Here is an 18,731-nt window from a genome sequence, read left to right on the forward strand (position 1 = left end):
AATATGTCTGGGGTTTGGGCATTGGCTGAATTGAACCCAGGTCTTCCATGAAAACTGAATGCTGCTGATTTTTTGGAAACTCATTGGTTAAGATTATATTAAGCTATACATTTTTTTTTATCTCCCAAACTTTTTATTTTTATTTATGGTTGTTTATTAAGTTTTATATAATTATAATAATTATGAATACTGTATTATTATTTTTCGTAGTAGCAGTAGAACTAGTTTTGGCTCTGTGGGACTTTTATTTTGACAAAAGTTTGTCAAACCCGGAAGTAAGGTGACTATTGTTGGCGTGGGGCTGTATACGGATACCTGGGTTTTTAATGTGCTGTTGCTGCTGTAGTTATTTATTTATTTAAAACCCATCTCATGGAAAGTGAGAGCTGGATTAAAGCTTAATTATAGGTGATGATTTCATGCTGGTTTTCTGCAGAGACTTGCGGACGAATCAGAGCGTTTTATTAGCGACTCACAGTAATAACCAGTACAGAAACAGTCCGGTATGGATGATTTTCTGTTAGAGCTGAACGTCTCAGCGGCGGAGCAGAGCGATGAGATTTCGGATGAGGACAGAAGTGAGAGCACGCTGAAACAGAGCCGCTTACTGCACGTGGACCCCGCCAAAGGTAGGACACTTCACCGCGGTGAGACGAGCGAGTTTGTTCAGTTCTTAGTTTCTACACATTATTGTACATAAAGCTTTTAATATATGCAGAAGATGTTAAAGATCCAGTGGGTCAAGTCGCGTCCTGAACCGAAGTGTGTTAACACTAGAAGCGCCGAGCAGCGGTCTTTTGACCGCAAGGGGGTAAAAAAAAAAAAATACTTCACACTCGATCAATTTCCAGGACCCTCCTTTCATGACTTTTCCTAGTTCTGTGAGCTTAATCACCCTGTATGCTTAAATTTTTAAAATCGCACCAGTAAAAGCCAGTATAAAGCTATTTTGCTCTTATTTACGTGAAATCGCTGACAGCTGCGCGGCGGCATGACGTTTCCTGTCTTTTCCAACCTGCGATTCTCATTTCTCTCAGCAGATGGCGCAAGGAATCGCGCATACTATCTATGCGTCATTCAGTGCGTATGTGTAACTATCTCAGGTTTCATTCCATATATGCAGTATATATATATATATATATATATATATATATATATATATATATATGCTTCCGTAAAATATCGACAATTCGCCATTCGTTCTGGCGTTGATAATCAGCGATATTTTATAAGGACATTTAGGGAATTTCGCTTTACTTAATATTATAAGGTTTTAATTAATTAGTTTGTTTGTTCTGTTAGAAGCTTCCGTGAAAGTATCTTTAAAACAATATTATTTTACATATTACATATGTAATGACCCCTCCTGAGGATATAAAGCCTCACTATTGAATGTAAATAAATCAGATCTACCACAGCAGATAATAAACTATGCTATGTCATAACCGAAGCAAACACCACGATTATGCCTGGTTTGGTTCAGTGTTGCTAGGCAACGGACCACGCGCCTAATCGGCGGGAACGTGGTTCACTTGGCCGCGGTGTATTATAAACCTGCGAATTGTTTCACTGCTTATGCATAAAAGCGAGGAAAGTGTGGAAGTGATGTGTGGCCACTGAATGTGAACTAAATCAAAGATTTCGGTAACTACACTGAGTGTAACATCTGCATAGTGACACTAAACAGCTGAACAACTTCACTTTCCCGTTTACCTCTGAGAAAAAAAAGCTGTATGTTGTTTGTTTATATGTAGAATGTTTATAAAAGTACAAGAAGTAGGCGCGCGCGCGCACAGACACACACACACACACACCTCCCCTGAGCCCTCGGTCAACATCTAATGACCGTCGGTATGCAAATGAGTCAAGACGTAGCCTAACGTGGTGTCGTGTCGGATTTCAGCGGTCAAAGAAAGTGGAAAGACTTTGAAACAGCTGCAGCGTTTTTTTCAGTTACAACAAGCACAGCGATGAGTCCACGTTGTTTCACTGGTTATGACATAGTGACACTAAACAGCTGAATAACTTCACTTTTCCGTTTACCTCTGAGAAAAAAAGCTGTATTTAGTTTGTTTATATTCAGAGTAACACCTTCCAACCACCTCTCATAGTCTATTGTTAGTTTTAATGATTTGGCTGAAACTAATTATCACTACATAAGTACCCCAACACCATTGATCATGAGTTTCAGCTGAAACTAATTCTATACATGCAACAGAAAATGTAGATGCAGATTCCAAATGTATAAAGATGCATGCTATATATATATATATATATATTCCGCTTCAGCGTGTTTCTTAATCTTTCCCTATATATACTTTTCAAATAAAATCGCTATTACTTGACCCTAAAGTTTAGTTTAGCACAAAAAAAGTCCTTTCTGGTAAATCAACTGCATATGTAGTTTATTCACAGCAATTCATTAATAAAATGAATATACATTGTACAGTAAAAGGTAAACACGAGAAAGATTACAAAATAAAAAAACAAAGAGTGTCTTCTTTATAAACAGCTTCTACTGTGCGTCGAGATGCTGAAATCCCTTGCATGTTGCCCCTATATTTTGTGCTTCCATTCCAAGTGGAGAGATATTTGACCGACAGCCTAGAAACAAAAGAACAGTAGGTGTGATCACAACCCCCTCCGAACGACCGTGCCATCAATCACTGACCACCTCAGAAGTTCCCTCCAATGTATGCTGATGTTTTGCAAGTATTTTTGCAAAACTATGGCACTTTCTTGAGAAGTTGTTGGAATGTGTTATTCATTCATTTATTCTATACAAGGGCACTAACTACACAGACCAAACTGTTACCTTATTTTATTCTTATACTCATCGCTGTGCTTGTTGTAACTGAAAAACGCCGCAACTACTTCAGGGGAGGTGTGTGTGTGTGTGTGTGTGTGTGTGTGTGAGCGCGCGCGCGCGCTGCAGCCTGTGAATGAATACGCACAGCAGAGGGGCAGAGACATGAGGGACATCTAATACCGTATTGTGTAGTGTCCCTTTTTCAGCGGATTTCTCTGCTACCGCAGATCAGTTTATCAACTTGTAATATATTAATTTTAGGAATATATTAACATGTGCAGACATTTAGTTGATGGGGCGCTGCCCCTATTGCCCCTGAATAGAGCCAGCCTCGATTACACACACATACACATATATATATATATATATATATATATATATATATATATATATATATATATATATATAGCATGCATCGAATACACACATATATATATATATATATATATATATATATATATATATATATATACAGCATGTATCTTTATACATTTGGAATCTGCATCTACATTTTCTGTTGCATGTATAGAATTAGTTTCAGCTGAAACTCATGATCAATGGTGTTGGGGTACTTATGTAGTGATAGTTTTAATGATTTGGCTGAAACTAATTAACAATAGACTATGAGAGGTGGTTGGAAGGTGTTACTCTGAATATAAACAAACTAAATACAGCTTTTTTTTCTCAGAGGTAAACGGAAAAGTGAAGTTGTTCAGCTGTTTAGTGTCACTATGTCATAACCAGTGAAACAACGGACTCGTCGCTCTGCAAACTGAAAAAAAACGCTGCAACTGTTTCAAAGTCTTTCCACTTTCTTTGACCGCTGAAATCCGACACGACACCACGTTAGGCTACGTCTTGACTCATTTGCATATCGACGGTCATTAGATGTTGACCGAGGGCTCAGGGGAGGTGTGTGTGTGTGTGCGCGCGCGCGCGCCTACTTCGTGTACTTTTATAAACATATAAACAAACAACATGCAGCTTTTTTTTCTCAGAGGTAAACGGGAAAGTGAAGTTGTTCAGCTGTTTAGTGTCACTATGCAGATGTTACACTCAGTGTAGTTACCGAAATCTTTGGTTTAGTTCTCATTCAGTGGCCACACATCACTTCCACATTTCCCTCGCTTTTATTACATGAACATAAGCAGTGAAACAATTCGCAGGTTTATAATACACCGCGGCAAAGTGAACCGATTGGGCGCGTGGTCCGTTGCCTAGCAACACTGAACGAAACGAGACATATTCGTTGTGTTTGCTTCGGTTATGACATAGCATAGTTTATTATTTGCTGTAGTAGATCTGATTTATTCAAATTTAATATTTTTTTAGCGATAATTTCACGGAAGCGAGTTCAGAACTAAATCGCTGCTCCGAGACGTTCAGAAGCTTCAAATAGAATGAACAAACTAATAACATTTTCTCCATACGATATAAAATTAAGTAGAGCTTTCCTTTTTGTTATAGTACGAAGCCCCTAGATGGACAAAGGAGGAGAAAAAACGGCAGAAAAAAATCAAAAACTTTGGGTTATAATTCCAAACATGACTTGTTTTTTCCCTCTTCGTTTGTCCCCTTAGAGACTCTGTAGTAGGTTTTCTCAGTTGAATATGAAAAAAAGATACCGCTTATTATCAACGCGGGAATGAATGGCGCATTGTCCAAGTGCAAGTTGATCTTGGAGCTAAACTATTTGCTTTGGGTGAAAGCGCCATCTAGCGATCATTGTGTGTCAGCAGCAGCTTCCCATTCAAAACAATAGGCGGTCAAATGACCGCTGAACCGCGCTTTTAGTAGGTGACACTGGCGCGGCGCTTCTAGTGTTAAGGCGCAGTAAAGAGTCCGTTTGTGTTTACTGTTAGTCAGAGGCACGCTGTGGGCGGAGCTTCGTGACACGTGTGTGTGTGTGTGTGTATCACTGAACTGTTCAACACATATAAGGTTTTGTTGCTTATCTGAAAACTTTTCACCATCAAAAAGAGACAAATGTGTGTGTGTGTGTATATATATTAAATAAACTATTAAATAAAATTATTTTAACTAATTCATGTTTATAAAGGTGCTTTGGTTGAGTTGTGGGGGACCTGGAGCCTATTCCAGGAGACTTGGGGCACAAGGTGGGGGTACACCATGGACAGGGTGCCATTCCATCACAGGGCACACACATACACACACACACACATACTACGGGCAATTTGGGAACACCAGTTAGTCTCATCTTCATAAGTTTGGATTGTGGGAGGAAACCGGAGTACCCAGAGGAAACCCACCAAGCACTAGGAGAACATGCAAACTCCGTGCACACGGAGAAGGGAATCAAACCCGGCCCCTGGGGGTGCAAGGCAACAGCCACCATGTTGAGCTGAGCTATCCATGGGGTAGCTCAGTGGTTAAGGCATTGGACTACGGTTCAGAAGATCCCAGGTTCAAACCCCACAACCACCAAGTTACACATCTGACTGCTCAAGGGCCCAAGTTGCCACTGTTGGGCCCTTGAGCAAGGCCCTTAACCCTCAACTGCTCAGATGTGTAATGAGATAAACATGTAAGTCGCTCTGGATAAGAGCGTCTGCCAAATGCCTAAATGTAAATGTTGCGTATGTTGCCTTTCAATAAATAAAAGTTTTCAATTTATAATACTTTCTCAGATCTTAATTATATTTATGCACTGGTGTTTAGAATAGTCAATATTTTCCTCTTTAAAAAGCAGATCCCAATAACATCCACACACCCGTGATCAGCAATCAGCGATCGATATGGCTATCAGCGATTCTGATTTCTGTGATCACGGATTGGTGATGGGCCACAAAAACCCTGATCGCAGTACGGCAATTATTTTAGGAACATATTCCTAAACAAATACTTAAATATTAGTGTCGTTATTAAAATCCATGCGCTATTATAATGTTGGAATAACAGGTCCATTTATTTCCACCTAAAGATTCAGTTCATGGTGTCTGTGAACTATAGAATGTTTCATTACTAGATCCAGGAAAATGTCAGTTATTGATATAGCTCTAAAATTTATTAGTATAGCTTTAAAAGTTATTACCATAGGTCTAAAAGCTCTAAAGTCTAATGTGGGTAGTAGTGAAGAGAGGATTGTGGTTTAGTCACCGAGTTAAAAGTTATTACCATAGGTCTAAAAGCTCTAAAGTCTAATGTGGGTAGTAGTGAAGAGAGGATTGTGGTTTAGTCACCGAGTTAAAAGTTATTACCATAGGTCTAAAAGCTCTAAAGTCTAATGTGGGTAGTAGTGAAGAGAGGATTGTGGTTTAGTCACCGAGTTAAAAGTTATTACCATAGGTCTAAAAGCTCTAAAGTCTAATGTGGGTAGTAGTGAAGAGAGGATTGTGGTTTAGTCACCGAGTGACCCAGTGAGTCACTGCCTGTGAAATAAAACCCTCGAGCATGCACCCAACCTGTGAGGTAACACGCCCACCCACCCCTGTTCATGACAGCAGTCGGTCAGTTTCACACAGGAAATTTTTTTTTGTATGGTTTCTTTTTACTGCCTTTCTACAGGTTGCTTAGCTAACTGTTGTTATGTTGTTTGATTTAAGGGCAACATAAAGAAACTGGATTTCATAAAAGTACAAGATTATGTCTTCGTGCCATTAGAGATGCCATTCTGCATCATCGCTGGGAAGAGGCCGTACAATATTTAGAAGTTTACACTCAAACGCTGGAAGACACCACAGCTAGCAAGCAATTGGCAGCTTGTGAGGTAATTCATCTGAAACATTTCCCCAACTTTATTCACTGGTGCTGCTGAAGTGAACAGTTGGTCGACTTTAAGGTAGGAGGTTATGGGAATGACTGTTCTGCAAACGAGTTGGTGTTTTCTATTAGCACATCTTCATTATCCATTACCTTATGCATGTCACCATTATCCAGGGAAATCCTCTACCTTACAAAACTGTGACATTAACAAAAAGGTCATCTGGAGCAAAGTGTTAATGAGATTCTGTATAAATATTAAATGTAAAAAAAAATTTTTTATTGCATTTTCTCCTCCCGACAGATTTTTTGGAGACTCGGCACTGAAGTCCTCAAGCATCATCCAAACAAACAGATGGAGCAGTTTAATATTTTGTATGAGAGGATGAAAAACACTGGAGTGAAAAATTACGCTAAGGTTTGATTGTAATATATTCATTTGTAATATATTTTTGTCTTGTTTAAAAAAAAAATGAAAGGAAAGGAATGTCAAAAGAGGAATTCTGAGTACTGCTGAACTCCTGAATTGTAATAGCGACTAGAGCCGCAAAGTTTTTCTTAAATTGATAGTTGAACACATTAACAATAAATAATCTAAGAATCATTAATTATTGATGGAAAAGCTGGCAAGGTGTCTTATTTAAACAGTCCTAGTGGCACAATCCCAACAAACGAGTTACGTGGGTGTAATTAATGAAGGACAAATAGTTTAAACCAACAAAACTAAACAGAAAAAACAACAGTTAAAATGACATGACAAATTTATGGTGTTTCTTCTTGACAAAAAAGGCATATGGGTTACATACTTACTGAAACTAAAGGATGTTGGAGAACATGAATCTTTTTGAAAACATGCCAATGGTCAAAGTAATTAATTTTAAAATACATGTAATACATTACTTTTTTGTTGTTTTGTTTTAAACGTTTATTCATTTTCTGTGCATGAGATAAAACTCCAGTTCTCCTTGCTTCTGCCAGATCTGTCTGGAACACATGTTCCACCTGCTGCTGAACGGCCCCATTCACAACGCCAAGCAGCAGCTTTCTATTGCGATGAACTGGAGGTACGGCAAGCAGTCGGAACACCAGTCTCTGGAGTTAAAACTCATCCATGCGTACTGCGGCTTCCTGGATTATTTGGTCTGGTCCACAAAGAGGACGTCTATTTCTGATGCAGGTAAGACGGGTCCCTTCATTTCTGCACCAGATATCTCGGAGTCTTACTTTTTTGTTTTTATTATTTAGCAAAAATCTACTTTCTGTAGTTGTAACAGCTTTGTACAAATAAATGTTGTTCTGTTTTACCAGATGATTGTGTAAGTGAGCACGAGATGCACAGCTACTTCAGACAAGCCTCTGTGACCCTGCAGGAGATCGTTAAGCAGCCAGGAGTGTGGGACCCTTTCATATGTGGTTGCATTGATGTGAGTTAACAGATCGTTGACTTCAAATCTATGTTTGTTTAATTTTGATGGCTTCTTACATACTCCGCTTATTTTTCTGACAGATGCTAGAATTCTACAACGATAAAGAAGAAGCTCTACAGTTACTGCTAAACTATGCATATAGCCAGGATTACCCATCAAACCCCAATGCTCACGTTTACTTGTACAAGTTTCAGAAAAGAAATAAAGCTTCACCAGCTCAACTTATTAGCACCCTAAAGGTACAGTATACTGACAACAATCTATAGACCTCTCAGTGTGCGTGTGCTGTGTGCTGTGTCTCGGCCAACGTAAAACCATTTGGTCCTTTGACCATCACCTTTACCTCAAGTATCAGGCATAGCCAGTACAACAATTTGGAATGTACTGAAAAAGAAAAACAACCACTGGTGTACTAACCACCTGACATAGACCTGATATAAGGCACATAAAATATCATTTACTACAGTTACATTAATGTGACCATAAACAATTCTTACATGAACCTAAGCACACATCAAGATAGAACACTGCCCCTTGTGGTTAGAATGTGCATCACATACTGTAGTGCATGAAAATTTGATGTTAACCATTTAAGAGTCATAGACTGAAAGAACTGGACAAACCCTTTGTGACGTCACTTGTCTGAACAATATATCTAGCTATGGAGAACAAATATTTTTTGTGCTAGGCTGTAAACATTTTAATTTCTATATTTGGGCACTTGGGGACTATGGGAATTGACTCACTTTTGGAGTGGACATTTGAGGACCTGCATGTATTGACAGTTCTTATATCTTTAAGTTCTTGTATTGGCTAGAGGAAGACCAAAGAGGAGATCTGTGGATGCAGTGAGAGAGGACATAATTTTAGTTGGTGTGAGAGAAGAGGATGTAGAGGATAGGGTTAGATAGAGGCAGATGATTCGCTGTGGCGACCCCTGAAAGGGAACAGCCGAAAGACAAAGAAAAATATATTGCCAGATGTACATTAGCCTTATTTTCAGAACTATAGGTTGCCACTTTTTAAATATATACAGTAGAAACACATTTGTCCTAAATTGTTTCAGGTTCTGCACTCACTGGTTCCCAGTCATGAGCTGATGCTGGAGTATTGCACACTTTTGATAAGCTCAGGTAATTTTTGACACAGTTGTTTTATCTTTTAGTGTGACTACTTTTTAAAAATATGAACTTGTGATATGTCTCAGCTGATTGATGATCAGATGTCCTCATTCTCCTTCTTCAACAGGAGAGCAGAAGAATCTGCAGCGTGCTCTTAGTGTTCTAATGAACCTTCTCGAATACTCCAGCTGGAAGACTGACATGAAAGCATGGAACTGCCTTCTGCAGCTTCTGCAGCGTCTCAAAAACAAGTAAGAGAAAATGAGCAAAATTTTAAGACAAATTGTGCCATTTATTTTCATAAATAATCAATGTAGAAAAAAAATCAGATGACCCTAATGAACAGACTCACTCCAGTGTAGCCTTTAATTCTGTCTCTGAAATGCCAAGGAAAAAAAGTCCATTATAGGGCCACCTGATTGTGTTAAAAAAAAAAAACGAATCACGTTTATGCGATTATTTTGACATACATTGCGATTGCGATTTAAACTTCAATATGGAACATCAGATATGAACTATTAAATGAACCATTTTGTGTTCAAATGTATTCATCTAGGCTAACAGCAAATAATCAGACAACTTGACTCATTAAGAGAATGTTCTGTTTGTCAACTCAAAATGATACATATAAAAAAGAAACTCCACATATATTCCTACCACTAATACATACATACACTACTTAAAATAAATCGCAGCCTTCTGTAATTAAATTATTGATCAATATTGTGATTTCAATATTGTGATTAATTGGGCAACACCAGTCAGTTCCGAAACTGCTGGAACAATTTACTAAGAAGCATTTAAAAGCAGTTATGGTGTTAAGTTCACTGTGTTGTGTGTGTGCGTGCATGTGTGTGTGTGTGTGTGTGTGTGGATCCGTCGACTAAAGAACTATAAAAAGCAAAACTGAATTGATGCTTGCCAAGAAAAAAAAGATTTCCTAGAGGTAAAAGTGGAAGTTTGACATTTTGCCTCATATCTACACCAATATCCATATCTATTTTTGATTCTATGTGGTAACAGATGGTAATATCAATGAGATTTTAAATGAACATACTTCTGCTCAGGACTGCTAAGATTATTATTATTTTTTATTTATTTGCATAAATTTTTTGAGTTTCTTTAAGCAAATGCCAATCAGAGCATGCTAGTTTGGAAAGAGTGTGTGTTATTGAACTGAGGCAGAAAGAGACATATAATGTGAACTAAGCTCAAATCATCCATGATGCTAATGGGGGTCTATTTTCATTTATTGTGAAGTTATAGATGTAGTGCATGCAGTATACGTATCCTTTTACTTGCAGTATTTCCCATAACACCTTAATCCAGGAGTTACTTGGCTCACTCTGACCAGTATATACTTATGTTTCTTTAGAAAGTTTAAGAATCTAATAAAAGCAGAGTGGGAAGAAAGGAAAGACCTTTGGATGAAAATGCATTATAAACCCGTTCACAGCAGGAGAGAGAGCATGGAACTTACGAATGTCAAAATCCAAGTCATGCACTTCTTTGGCGTATATAGTAAGTATTTATATATTTTTAAGTCTTTAGTAAAACAGTATGTTAATTTAAAATGTTTGCTTCAGTGGTGCTGTGTTAGAGTGACTGCAGGTTTGTGTATATACAGTGGGGTGAAAAAGGATTTAGTCAGCCACCAATTGTGCAAGTTCTCCCACTTAAAAAGATGAGAGAGGTCTGTAATTTCATCATAGGTGTACCCCAACTATGAGAGACAAAATAATAATAAGAAAAAAATCCAGAAAATCACATTGTAGGATTTTTAAAGAATTTATTTGCAAATTATGGTTTGGTCAATAACAAAATTTCATCTCGATACTTTGTTATATACCCTTCGTTGGCAATGACAACCAAGGCCAAACTTTTCTGTAAGTCTTTCACTTCTCCATGCAGATCTCCTCTAGAGCAGGGTTGTTTTGGGGCTGTCGCTGGGCAACATGGACTTTTAACTCCTTCCAAAGATTTTCTATGGGGTTGAGATCTGGAAACTGACTAGGCCACTCCAGGACCTTGAAATGCTTCTTACGAAGCCACTCCTTCGTTGCCCGGTATGGTGTTCTTTGGATGCAACTCAGCATTCTTTCTCCTCCAAACACAATGTTCTATTTTGGTTCTCTAGCAAACTACAGACGGGCCTTGACACTGCAGGATTTGAGTCCCTGGCAGCGCAGTGTGTTACTGATGGTAGCCTTTGTTACATGGACAGTGATCTTGTATGTCTTCCATTTTCTAATAATTGCTGCCACAGTTGATTTCTTCACACCAAGCTGCTTACCGATTGCAGATTCAGTCTTCCCAGCCTGGTGCAGGTCTACAATTCTGTTTCTGGTGTCCTTTGACAGCTCTTTGGTCTTGGCCATAGTGGAGTGTGACTGTTTGAGGTTGTGGACAGGTGTCTTTTATACTGATAACAGATGCCATTAATACAGTTAACTAGTGGAGGACAGAGGAGTCTCAGGTTCTCAAGAAGTTACAGGTCTGTTGGAGCCAGAAATCTTGCTTGTTTGTAGTTGACCAAATTTTTATTTATTTTACCGAGAAATTTATCAATTAATTCATTAAAAATCCTACAATGTGATTTTCTGGATTTTTTCTCTCATAGTTAAGGTATACGTAAATTGAAAATTACAGGCCTCTCTCATCTTTTTAAGTGGGAGAACTTGCACAATTGATGGCTGACTAAATCCTTTTTTGCCCCACTGTACTGTATATATTCATTCCTTTTCTTTCCCCTTCTCCTGATGGCGGGCCACAGTGGTACCAGACGGAGGTTGTCGCTCCAGACTTCTGCCAATCTATGAGCTATAATCTCTCCTGCCTTTGAGTCTCCATTCAGCTATACTTCAACCTCAACAAGGGGCATTCTCTTAATGGATGAATGGATAGAGTGATGCATTTGAAGTCAGTTGGACAATGTGGTCTGCATTTTAGATGCACATCCTCAAATAACTTGGACAAAATCTCTTAAATAGCTTAAAATGTCTGCCTGGAAGACAGGACCAATAGCTTTTTAAAAATTTTTTTTTACCATGTTAGACATTAGGCCATAGACTTAATTCCGTCGACCATGTCAGGGCAAATGGCACACAATAAAAAAAACTTGGCCAATAACTTTTAACAGTGGTTTATAGAAACTGTTGCATTAGTTGTCTTTTAATAAACTAACTGTGGGGTCCAGAAAGAACACGTGCCACAACCATTTCTGGTCGTCCAAGAGGGAATAAATCTGTCGTGGAAGGGATGGCATGCTTTCTCTTCGAGCTTATGTATGCAGAAGTGGGTGGATAGCTCTTTCTTGTGATTATCAGCCTGCTGAGTTCCTGTAACGTGTAAATTATTGTGTGTAAAGTTTTCACAGACAAATGCTTGCATTCTGCAAGTTTGTGACAAGTTATCCACCGATTTTCAAGGATCAGGTGTTGTACTCGCTAAATGTACAAATGAACGGTGACTGATGGCTCGGAGCTCCTTCGACTGGGATCATTATATAAACGTTTGCACTATTCAAATGTTTTACTGCAGCCAAAAGTCTCATCGACGTACCGTGCTTAATGTCTTCTGTAAATAGTACACACTTTAAAGCCTTCATTCATCAGAGATCCCGGTTTGACTTGAACACCTCATGTTTATGCGCAGAGGGCACTGTATACATGTTTATTTTAATGTTAACATAGTGTTTCTTCTTTCAGACAGACATTACAACAGGGTGTACTATCAAGAGAAAAAAAGAAAAAAGAACGACTCAGAAAAAGGAAGGACATGATGTTTTGAAAGTAAGGTATTAAAATATTCTGAAATAACCCTGAATGTTCCTGCGGTGGTGTGTTATTGATTTGTACTACTGTGCACAGACACAAGGGTGTTTTTTTTTAGGTTTTATATTTCAACAGTACTTGCCTTTAACAATATACATATTTTAAGTATTTTATTTTTTGAAATATGTTCTATTTGTTCTTAATATAGTCTTTATTTAACAGACGATAGTTCCAAAGGCACTAGTAAGTAATGTAGACTCAATGAGTATATTAGAGGGGACAGTGCAGGTCGGACGAAAGTTAGAGAGGACAGATTAAGATGGTTTAGACACGTGCACATGGGAGATGAGGGGGATATCAGGAGAAGGATTGTTCGAGATGAAGCTGACAGGCGGGAGGTGAACAGGAAGGCCCAAGAGGAGTTTTATGGATGTGGTGATGGAGGACATGCAGGGGGTTGAAGGGTTGGAGTGTCGAGGGAAAATGCGAAAGACCGCTTTAGATAAAGACAAATGGTCCAGTGTGGTGACCCCCATTGGGAGCAGCAAAAGGAGAAAAAGAAGACGACTCCAAGAATTATGTCAATAAACAGTAAGCACTGTGTATGTAGTGAGTTAAATCAGATGTTCCAGCAAGGACAGGGACAGTGAGGACGATCTCAGGGTTCCTGAGGAGTTTTCTGTTCAAGCCCTTTTGATTCTTAAAGAAACCAAATATATTTTACTATACTAACATTAAGCACTGAATTTATACTGGTAATCTTTTAAAATGTCGCTAGCGTTAAGCCTAGTTCCTATTTCCCCAAATTTAGCTATGAATTGATGTGGTTTTAAATTGCAAAAAGGGGCAAGAACAGTAAGACTACTTATTACAATTTGTGAATTTATAGCAACGCATGAATGGGAACTGGGCTTAAGTCATCTTAAAAACTATGCACTACCTATTTATTTAAGAGAATAATATAAGTAACATTTATTTATTATTATTTATTTATTTATTTATTATTATTTTTTTAAGGACTTCAGCTTGCTGTCCATCTGAAAAGTTGTCCTGCAGTCGGCGATGGGACTCAATGAATAAACCACAAATTGCTCTGTGGTCACTGAGGATCCCATGTTTTTTTTTTTTTTTTTTTTTGCAAAACTTTAACCTGAGATAAAAAAAAAAAAAGTGAAGCTACAAATATTGGCTTTTGAGTTGGGTGCTGTTTATGGAAACGCACACAATGCTATACACTTGATCTACCCTTTAATGTGTAAGGGAATTCTCAGAGTAGACTGTCTCAGTCACAAATTAACCATAAAGCTGTATTTCTACTTGTATGTCAATGATGTCTTTAATAAATTATTGGCTGTTTGTATATAAAAGCACAAGAATTTTTAATAAATTTTTCCAAGTTTATTGTGCATTTGACGATGTGTATCTTTGGCAATTTACATACTTTTAAAACACAAACACTGCACCATGGTAACTAAGCATCCTTTAGCTGTTCTAAGCCATTTATTTTACTTTGTTTTTTAAATTTTAAATATAAGATGTGGCGACAGCTAGCAACAGATGATCTTAAAACATGATTTGAACAATCAGAAGTCACCTAAGCTTCAGCCTGTCCGGGTCCGGGTTCGATTCCCGGCCAGGCTCGATTCCCATCTCTGTGTGCATGGAATTTGCATGTTCTTCCCGTGCTTGGTCGGTTTCCTCCCACAGTCCAAAGATCTGCAGGTTAGGCTAATTAGCGTTTCCAAAATTGCCCATAGTGTGTGTGTGCCCTGTGATGGATTGGCACCCTGTTCAGGGTGTACCCTGCCTTGTGCCCTAAGCCTCCTGGAATAGTCTCCAGGTCCCTGCGACCGTGAATACAGGATAAAGCGGTATAGAAGATGAGTGAGTGAGAAATGAACAGAGAGTGTGTGCACAGGGTCTTCTATAATAATCATATTAACATACAGGGCTCTATTTCATATTGATCATATTTTTGTAGTGAAGCCTGTGAGTAGGACAGCTTTTTTTTATTCGTTTCTAGGCAGGCTAAAAGAGGGTCTCATCCTCTGCTTTTCGAAAGCTTATGTAAGATGCAAGCCTGCAACCCAACCACAGAGACCTTTCTCTATGAAGAAACCCTTAAAAGTCTTGCTTCTCATTATAGGATTCAGTTGAAACCAGGAGGATGTCTTGATGAATTAAAGACACAGAGACAGTCTCCGACACTGCCTGTGTATTCTAAATGCTTGATGAGGATACAGTATGTCTTTCAAGATAAAATGCCCAGGAGGGAAAATGAGTGAGAGTTAGAAGGAAAGAAAACTGTGGTGCAGAAGAGGAAGCAGGAAAAGAGAAGGAGAGATGAGAAGGGGAAGTAAGAAAAGGAGCGAAAAGTTTAAGGAAGAGTCAGAAAGTGAGAAATAGATGAATATAATGAGTCGGGTCTGCTGTAGGATAAATCTGCACGCATGTTTACTAATTATGGTCAGAATATCACAGGGTAAATATTTCATCAGATAATTCCCATAGTAATAAATATGTACAGTACACAATCAACATATTGGTGAATGCTTCAGGTGAGGTATCTGGAGCATCTGGAACCTTCAGTCAGACCTGCAGTATTTTAAAGGATAACATATCCTGAATACCCCTAGGTTTGGCGTACGTCCTGAATGGATACACCCAGAGGTTGTGTGTAGACTTTCTTGCCATTTGTCATTGTGAGGACATGGTAGTAAAAAATTGTCTTGATGGCTTAATACATGTAATTTTAAATATGTTTTTTTTTTTTTATAAAAACATCATTTTTATGATACAATTTTTACCTAATTAATACACCAAGCGAATTTATATATACTGTAGATTATGCATTTATAAGGGAAAGAGAAGAAGGACAGAGACACTGTGTGTTAACTTTCAGTAACACCACATAAAGCAGATGAGTGACTGCAGAGGCCGCTAAAAACTAAACTTTTCCGAAACTCTCCTGCCGTATCTGAGCCTGAACTCGTCCCTTCTTTCTCACCCTCATGGACTTAAACTGGATGCTTGCCAGGGCATAATCAAAGGAGAGGCATCTAGGGAGAGTACTGCAGTGATGATTGGAAGGTATTATTTCACCAGAAGAAAATTCCGCAGCACCAGGTCCACTAAAAAGGCCAACTGGCTGTTTCAGATAAGGAAGAAAACATCTGATCAGACTTAACCTGCTAAAAGTCTCTGATTGGCTGATGTTGTGGCACATTTGTCAGAGCCATGGACAGACCCAGAGATGGGAAACGAACCCAGACACTGGAGGTACAAGGCGAAAGTGCTAACCATTACACCACTGTGTCACCATTTTTAAAATCCTGATTGTTAAATTGGTTCAATCCAACGTTCAGTTCATCAGTAATGTCGCAGGTTTTGGTAAATACGCTTAGTACTGTGAACTCATCTGAGTGGATTTATTCATTTAAAATGTCAAGTTTTTAATAGAATAAAATGCCTCCTGGCCTAATTTAGTTGATAAGTTGAACTGCAATTTATTTAAAAAATGCAAGAGTTAATTTAATTACTTTCTATCATAAAACATTAAGCAACTCACTGTTAAGATATTTTTGGGTTTGGAATTTTAAATTTCCTATTTTACTTCAGCAGGAATTTTATTCAATATAATTATTAAAATATTAACATTTTGTTGTCAAAAAAATTGGCAATTAAAACCAATTGGCACTTAACCTTCGAAATTAACAATTTACAGTGCATCCGAGAAGTATTCACAGCACACACTCAAAATCTTTACTGATCAACCTTGAGATGTTTCTACAACTTAATTGGAGTCCACCTGTGGTAACATCAGTCAATTAAACATGATTTAAAAGGAGACACACACCTGTCTATGTAAGGTATATATAATTCTGTTTCTTTTCCTGTCTCTAAATGGCTCTAACACATGCTGTTAACTGGACCTTATATAGACAGGTGTGTGTCTTGGATTATCAGTGGAAGGAGGATGCACCTGAGCTAAATTTTGAGGGTCATAGCAAAGGCTATGAATACTTATGTAGATGTGATTTCTTCATTTTTTTTTTTTTTAATGAATTCGCAAAGATTTCAAACAAACCTCTTTTATGTTGTTATTAAGGGGTATTGTAAATAATGAATTAAACCCATTTTGAAATAAGGCTGTAACATATCAAAATGTGTAAAAAGTGAAGCGCTGTGAATACTTTCCGGATGCACTGTACACTTAAAATATATATTTGTAGTTTTTATACAATGTTGCTTTGCTCTCAGGTAGGAAAGTATAAAAGCTCACTTTTCCTTTCCACAAAACCCCACGCTCTTCAGTAAACCAAGATTGTTCTCTAATGTGTAACATGAAATACATGAAGAAACGTCTGTCTTAGCAACCTAAAAATTATAATAAAATAACAAGGTTTTTGTTTCATTTTCCAATATTTTAAAATACCTTTAATTACAAAACTCCCACAGAGGCTCCTAAACTTGTTGTCCTTTATAATGTTTAAAAATAGAAGGTGGCAACACTAGAATCATACATTAGCTAACATTACATTCATTAGTTAGTTTTAATAAACCTTTAACAGTCACCGATATGGGAAAGAATGACCCTCTCCTAAAATGACTTGTAAACTCAATCAGGTGAAGCTAATCACCTTCTTGATGGCACACAAAGCCAGTTGACTTTCAACTGTGGTCAGCTGTGAACATTTAATTAGCTAATTATGAAATGCTAGAGCGTTTTAGCGCTTGGTTCTGCAACTAAATCAAACAATTAACTGTGGGTGTTAAGGCACTGTCAAAAGGTAAAGTTGTGCACAGGCACAAGTCAGGAGATGGTTACAAAATATTTCATTGGTGTTATCACTGTATAGAAGTATATTATTAAGACTTGGAAGGTATTAAGAACAACACAGACTCTCCCTGGATCAGGACTTCACTCTAAACTGGATGAAAGAGCCAGGAGGAAACAGGTCAGGCAACCAAGAGGCCTACAGTAACTCTGAAGCAGTTGCAGGGATTTATGACAAAGAGTGCTCATTGTGTGAACGTGACAACAATATCTCAAATTCTTCACAAATGTGGCTTGTATGGGATGGGATGGATACAAGAAAAAAGCCTGAGCGACTAAGCTGTGCAAAAACACACCGTGAAGATTCTGAGGCCATATGGAAGAAGGTATTAGGTCAGATGAGACTAAAAGCCAATAATTTCAATGATAGCAAACAACTAATCAGGTGGAAATCAGCTCACCATCCAAATAACCATTCCTACAGTAATGCCATGGAGGTGGTAATATCCTGTTATGGGGTGAGCACATACTGTAGCAGGGACACAAAGCAAAACTGACCGCACACTGGTTGAAGGAGAAAAAGGGGAATGTCCTTGCATGGTTAGAGCCCAGACTTGGCCTAGTCAGACCTTATTGAACATCTGTGGAATGGCAACTGGAATAAAGACTGCAGTCTACAAATGGTCATCATCAAATTTGACTCAGTTCTACAAAGAAGAGAAGAGAAATATTGCTATAAGTCTAGTCGTCCAAAGCTTGGTGTACCATTGAGAAGGTGATTAGCTTCACCGGATTATAAGTCTTTTTTAGAAGGGGGTGATCCTTTTCCAAATCAGTGATTGTTTTTTTATTATTATTTTTTTTTACATATTGGTGTTATATCTTTCACTTGGATATTAAAAGTTGTACTGCATAAATATATTTGGATAAGACAAAAACTGTGTGTCTTCATTTCAGGCTGCAAAGCAACAAAATGTGATTCGTTTAAAAGGGGGTGATTCTTTTCTATACCAACTGTAGGTGCATTACAGTTTGCTCTGTTCATGGGTGTAAACAAGTATACTGAGGAAGTAAAAAAATGGTGGTAATCATTTATTTATGATG

The 18,731-nt window shown here is 38.0% G+C and overlaps 1 protein-coding gene across 2 annotated transcripts; it reads left to right on the forward strand.

Annotated features, from left to right (window-relative positions):
* The first annotated feature begins 300 nt into the window (after positions 1-300).
* Positions 301-14,251, forward strand: taf1a (TATA box binding protein (TBP)-associated factor, RNA polymerase I, A). Of its 2 annotated transcripts, none has more exons than XM_053484236.1 (11): positions 301-629; positions 6,373-6,536; positions 6,834-6,947; positions 7,508-7,706; positions 7,838-7,953; positions 8,037-8,195; positions 9,023-9,089; positions 9,205-9,328; positions 10,453-10,598; positions 12,785-12,868; positions 13,868-14,251. In XM_053484236.1, the coding sequence occupies exons 1-10, from the start codon at positions 506-508 to the stop codon at positions 12,856-12,858; spliced, it is 1,287 nt and encodes a 428-aa protein (XP_053340211.1). In that variant the 5' UTR covers positions 301-505; the 3' UTR covers positions 12,859-12,868; positions 13,868-14,251. The 2 variants fall into 2 exon arrangements, with proteins under 2 accessions (XP_053340211.1, XP_053340219.1); XM_053484244.1 differs by having other exon boundaries at positions 12,785-12,873; positions 13,868-13,971.
* The last annotated feature ends 4,480 nt before the right edge of the window (positions 14,252-18,731 follow it).

Source organism: Clarias gariepinus, chromosome 2 (assembly GCF_024256425.1).
Source record: "Clarias gariepinus isolate MV-2021 ecotype Netherlands chromosome 2, CGAR_prim_01v2, whole genome shotgun sequence".
NCBI lineage: Eukaryota > Metazoa > Chordata > Actinopteri > Siluriformes > Clariidae > Clarias > Clarias gariepinus.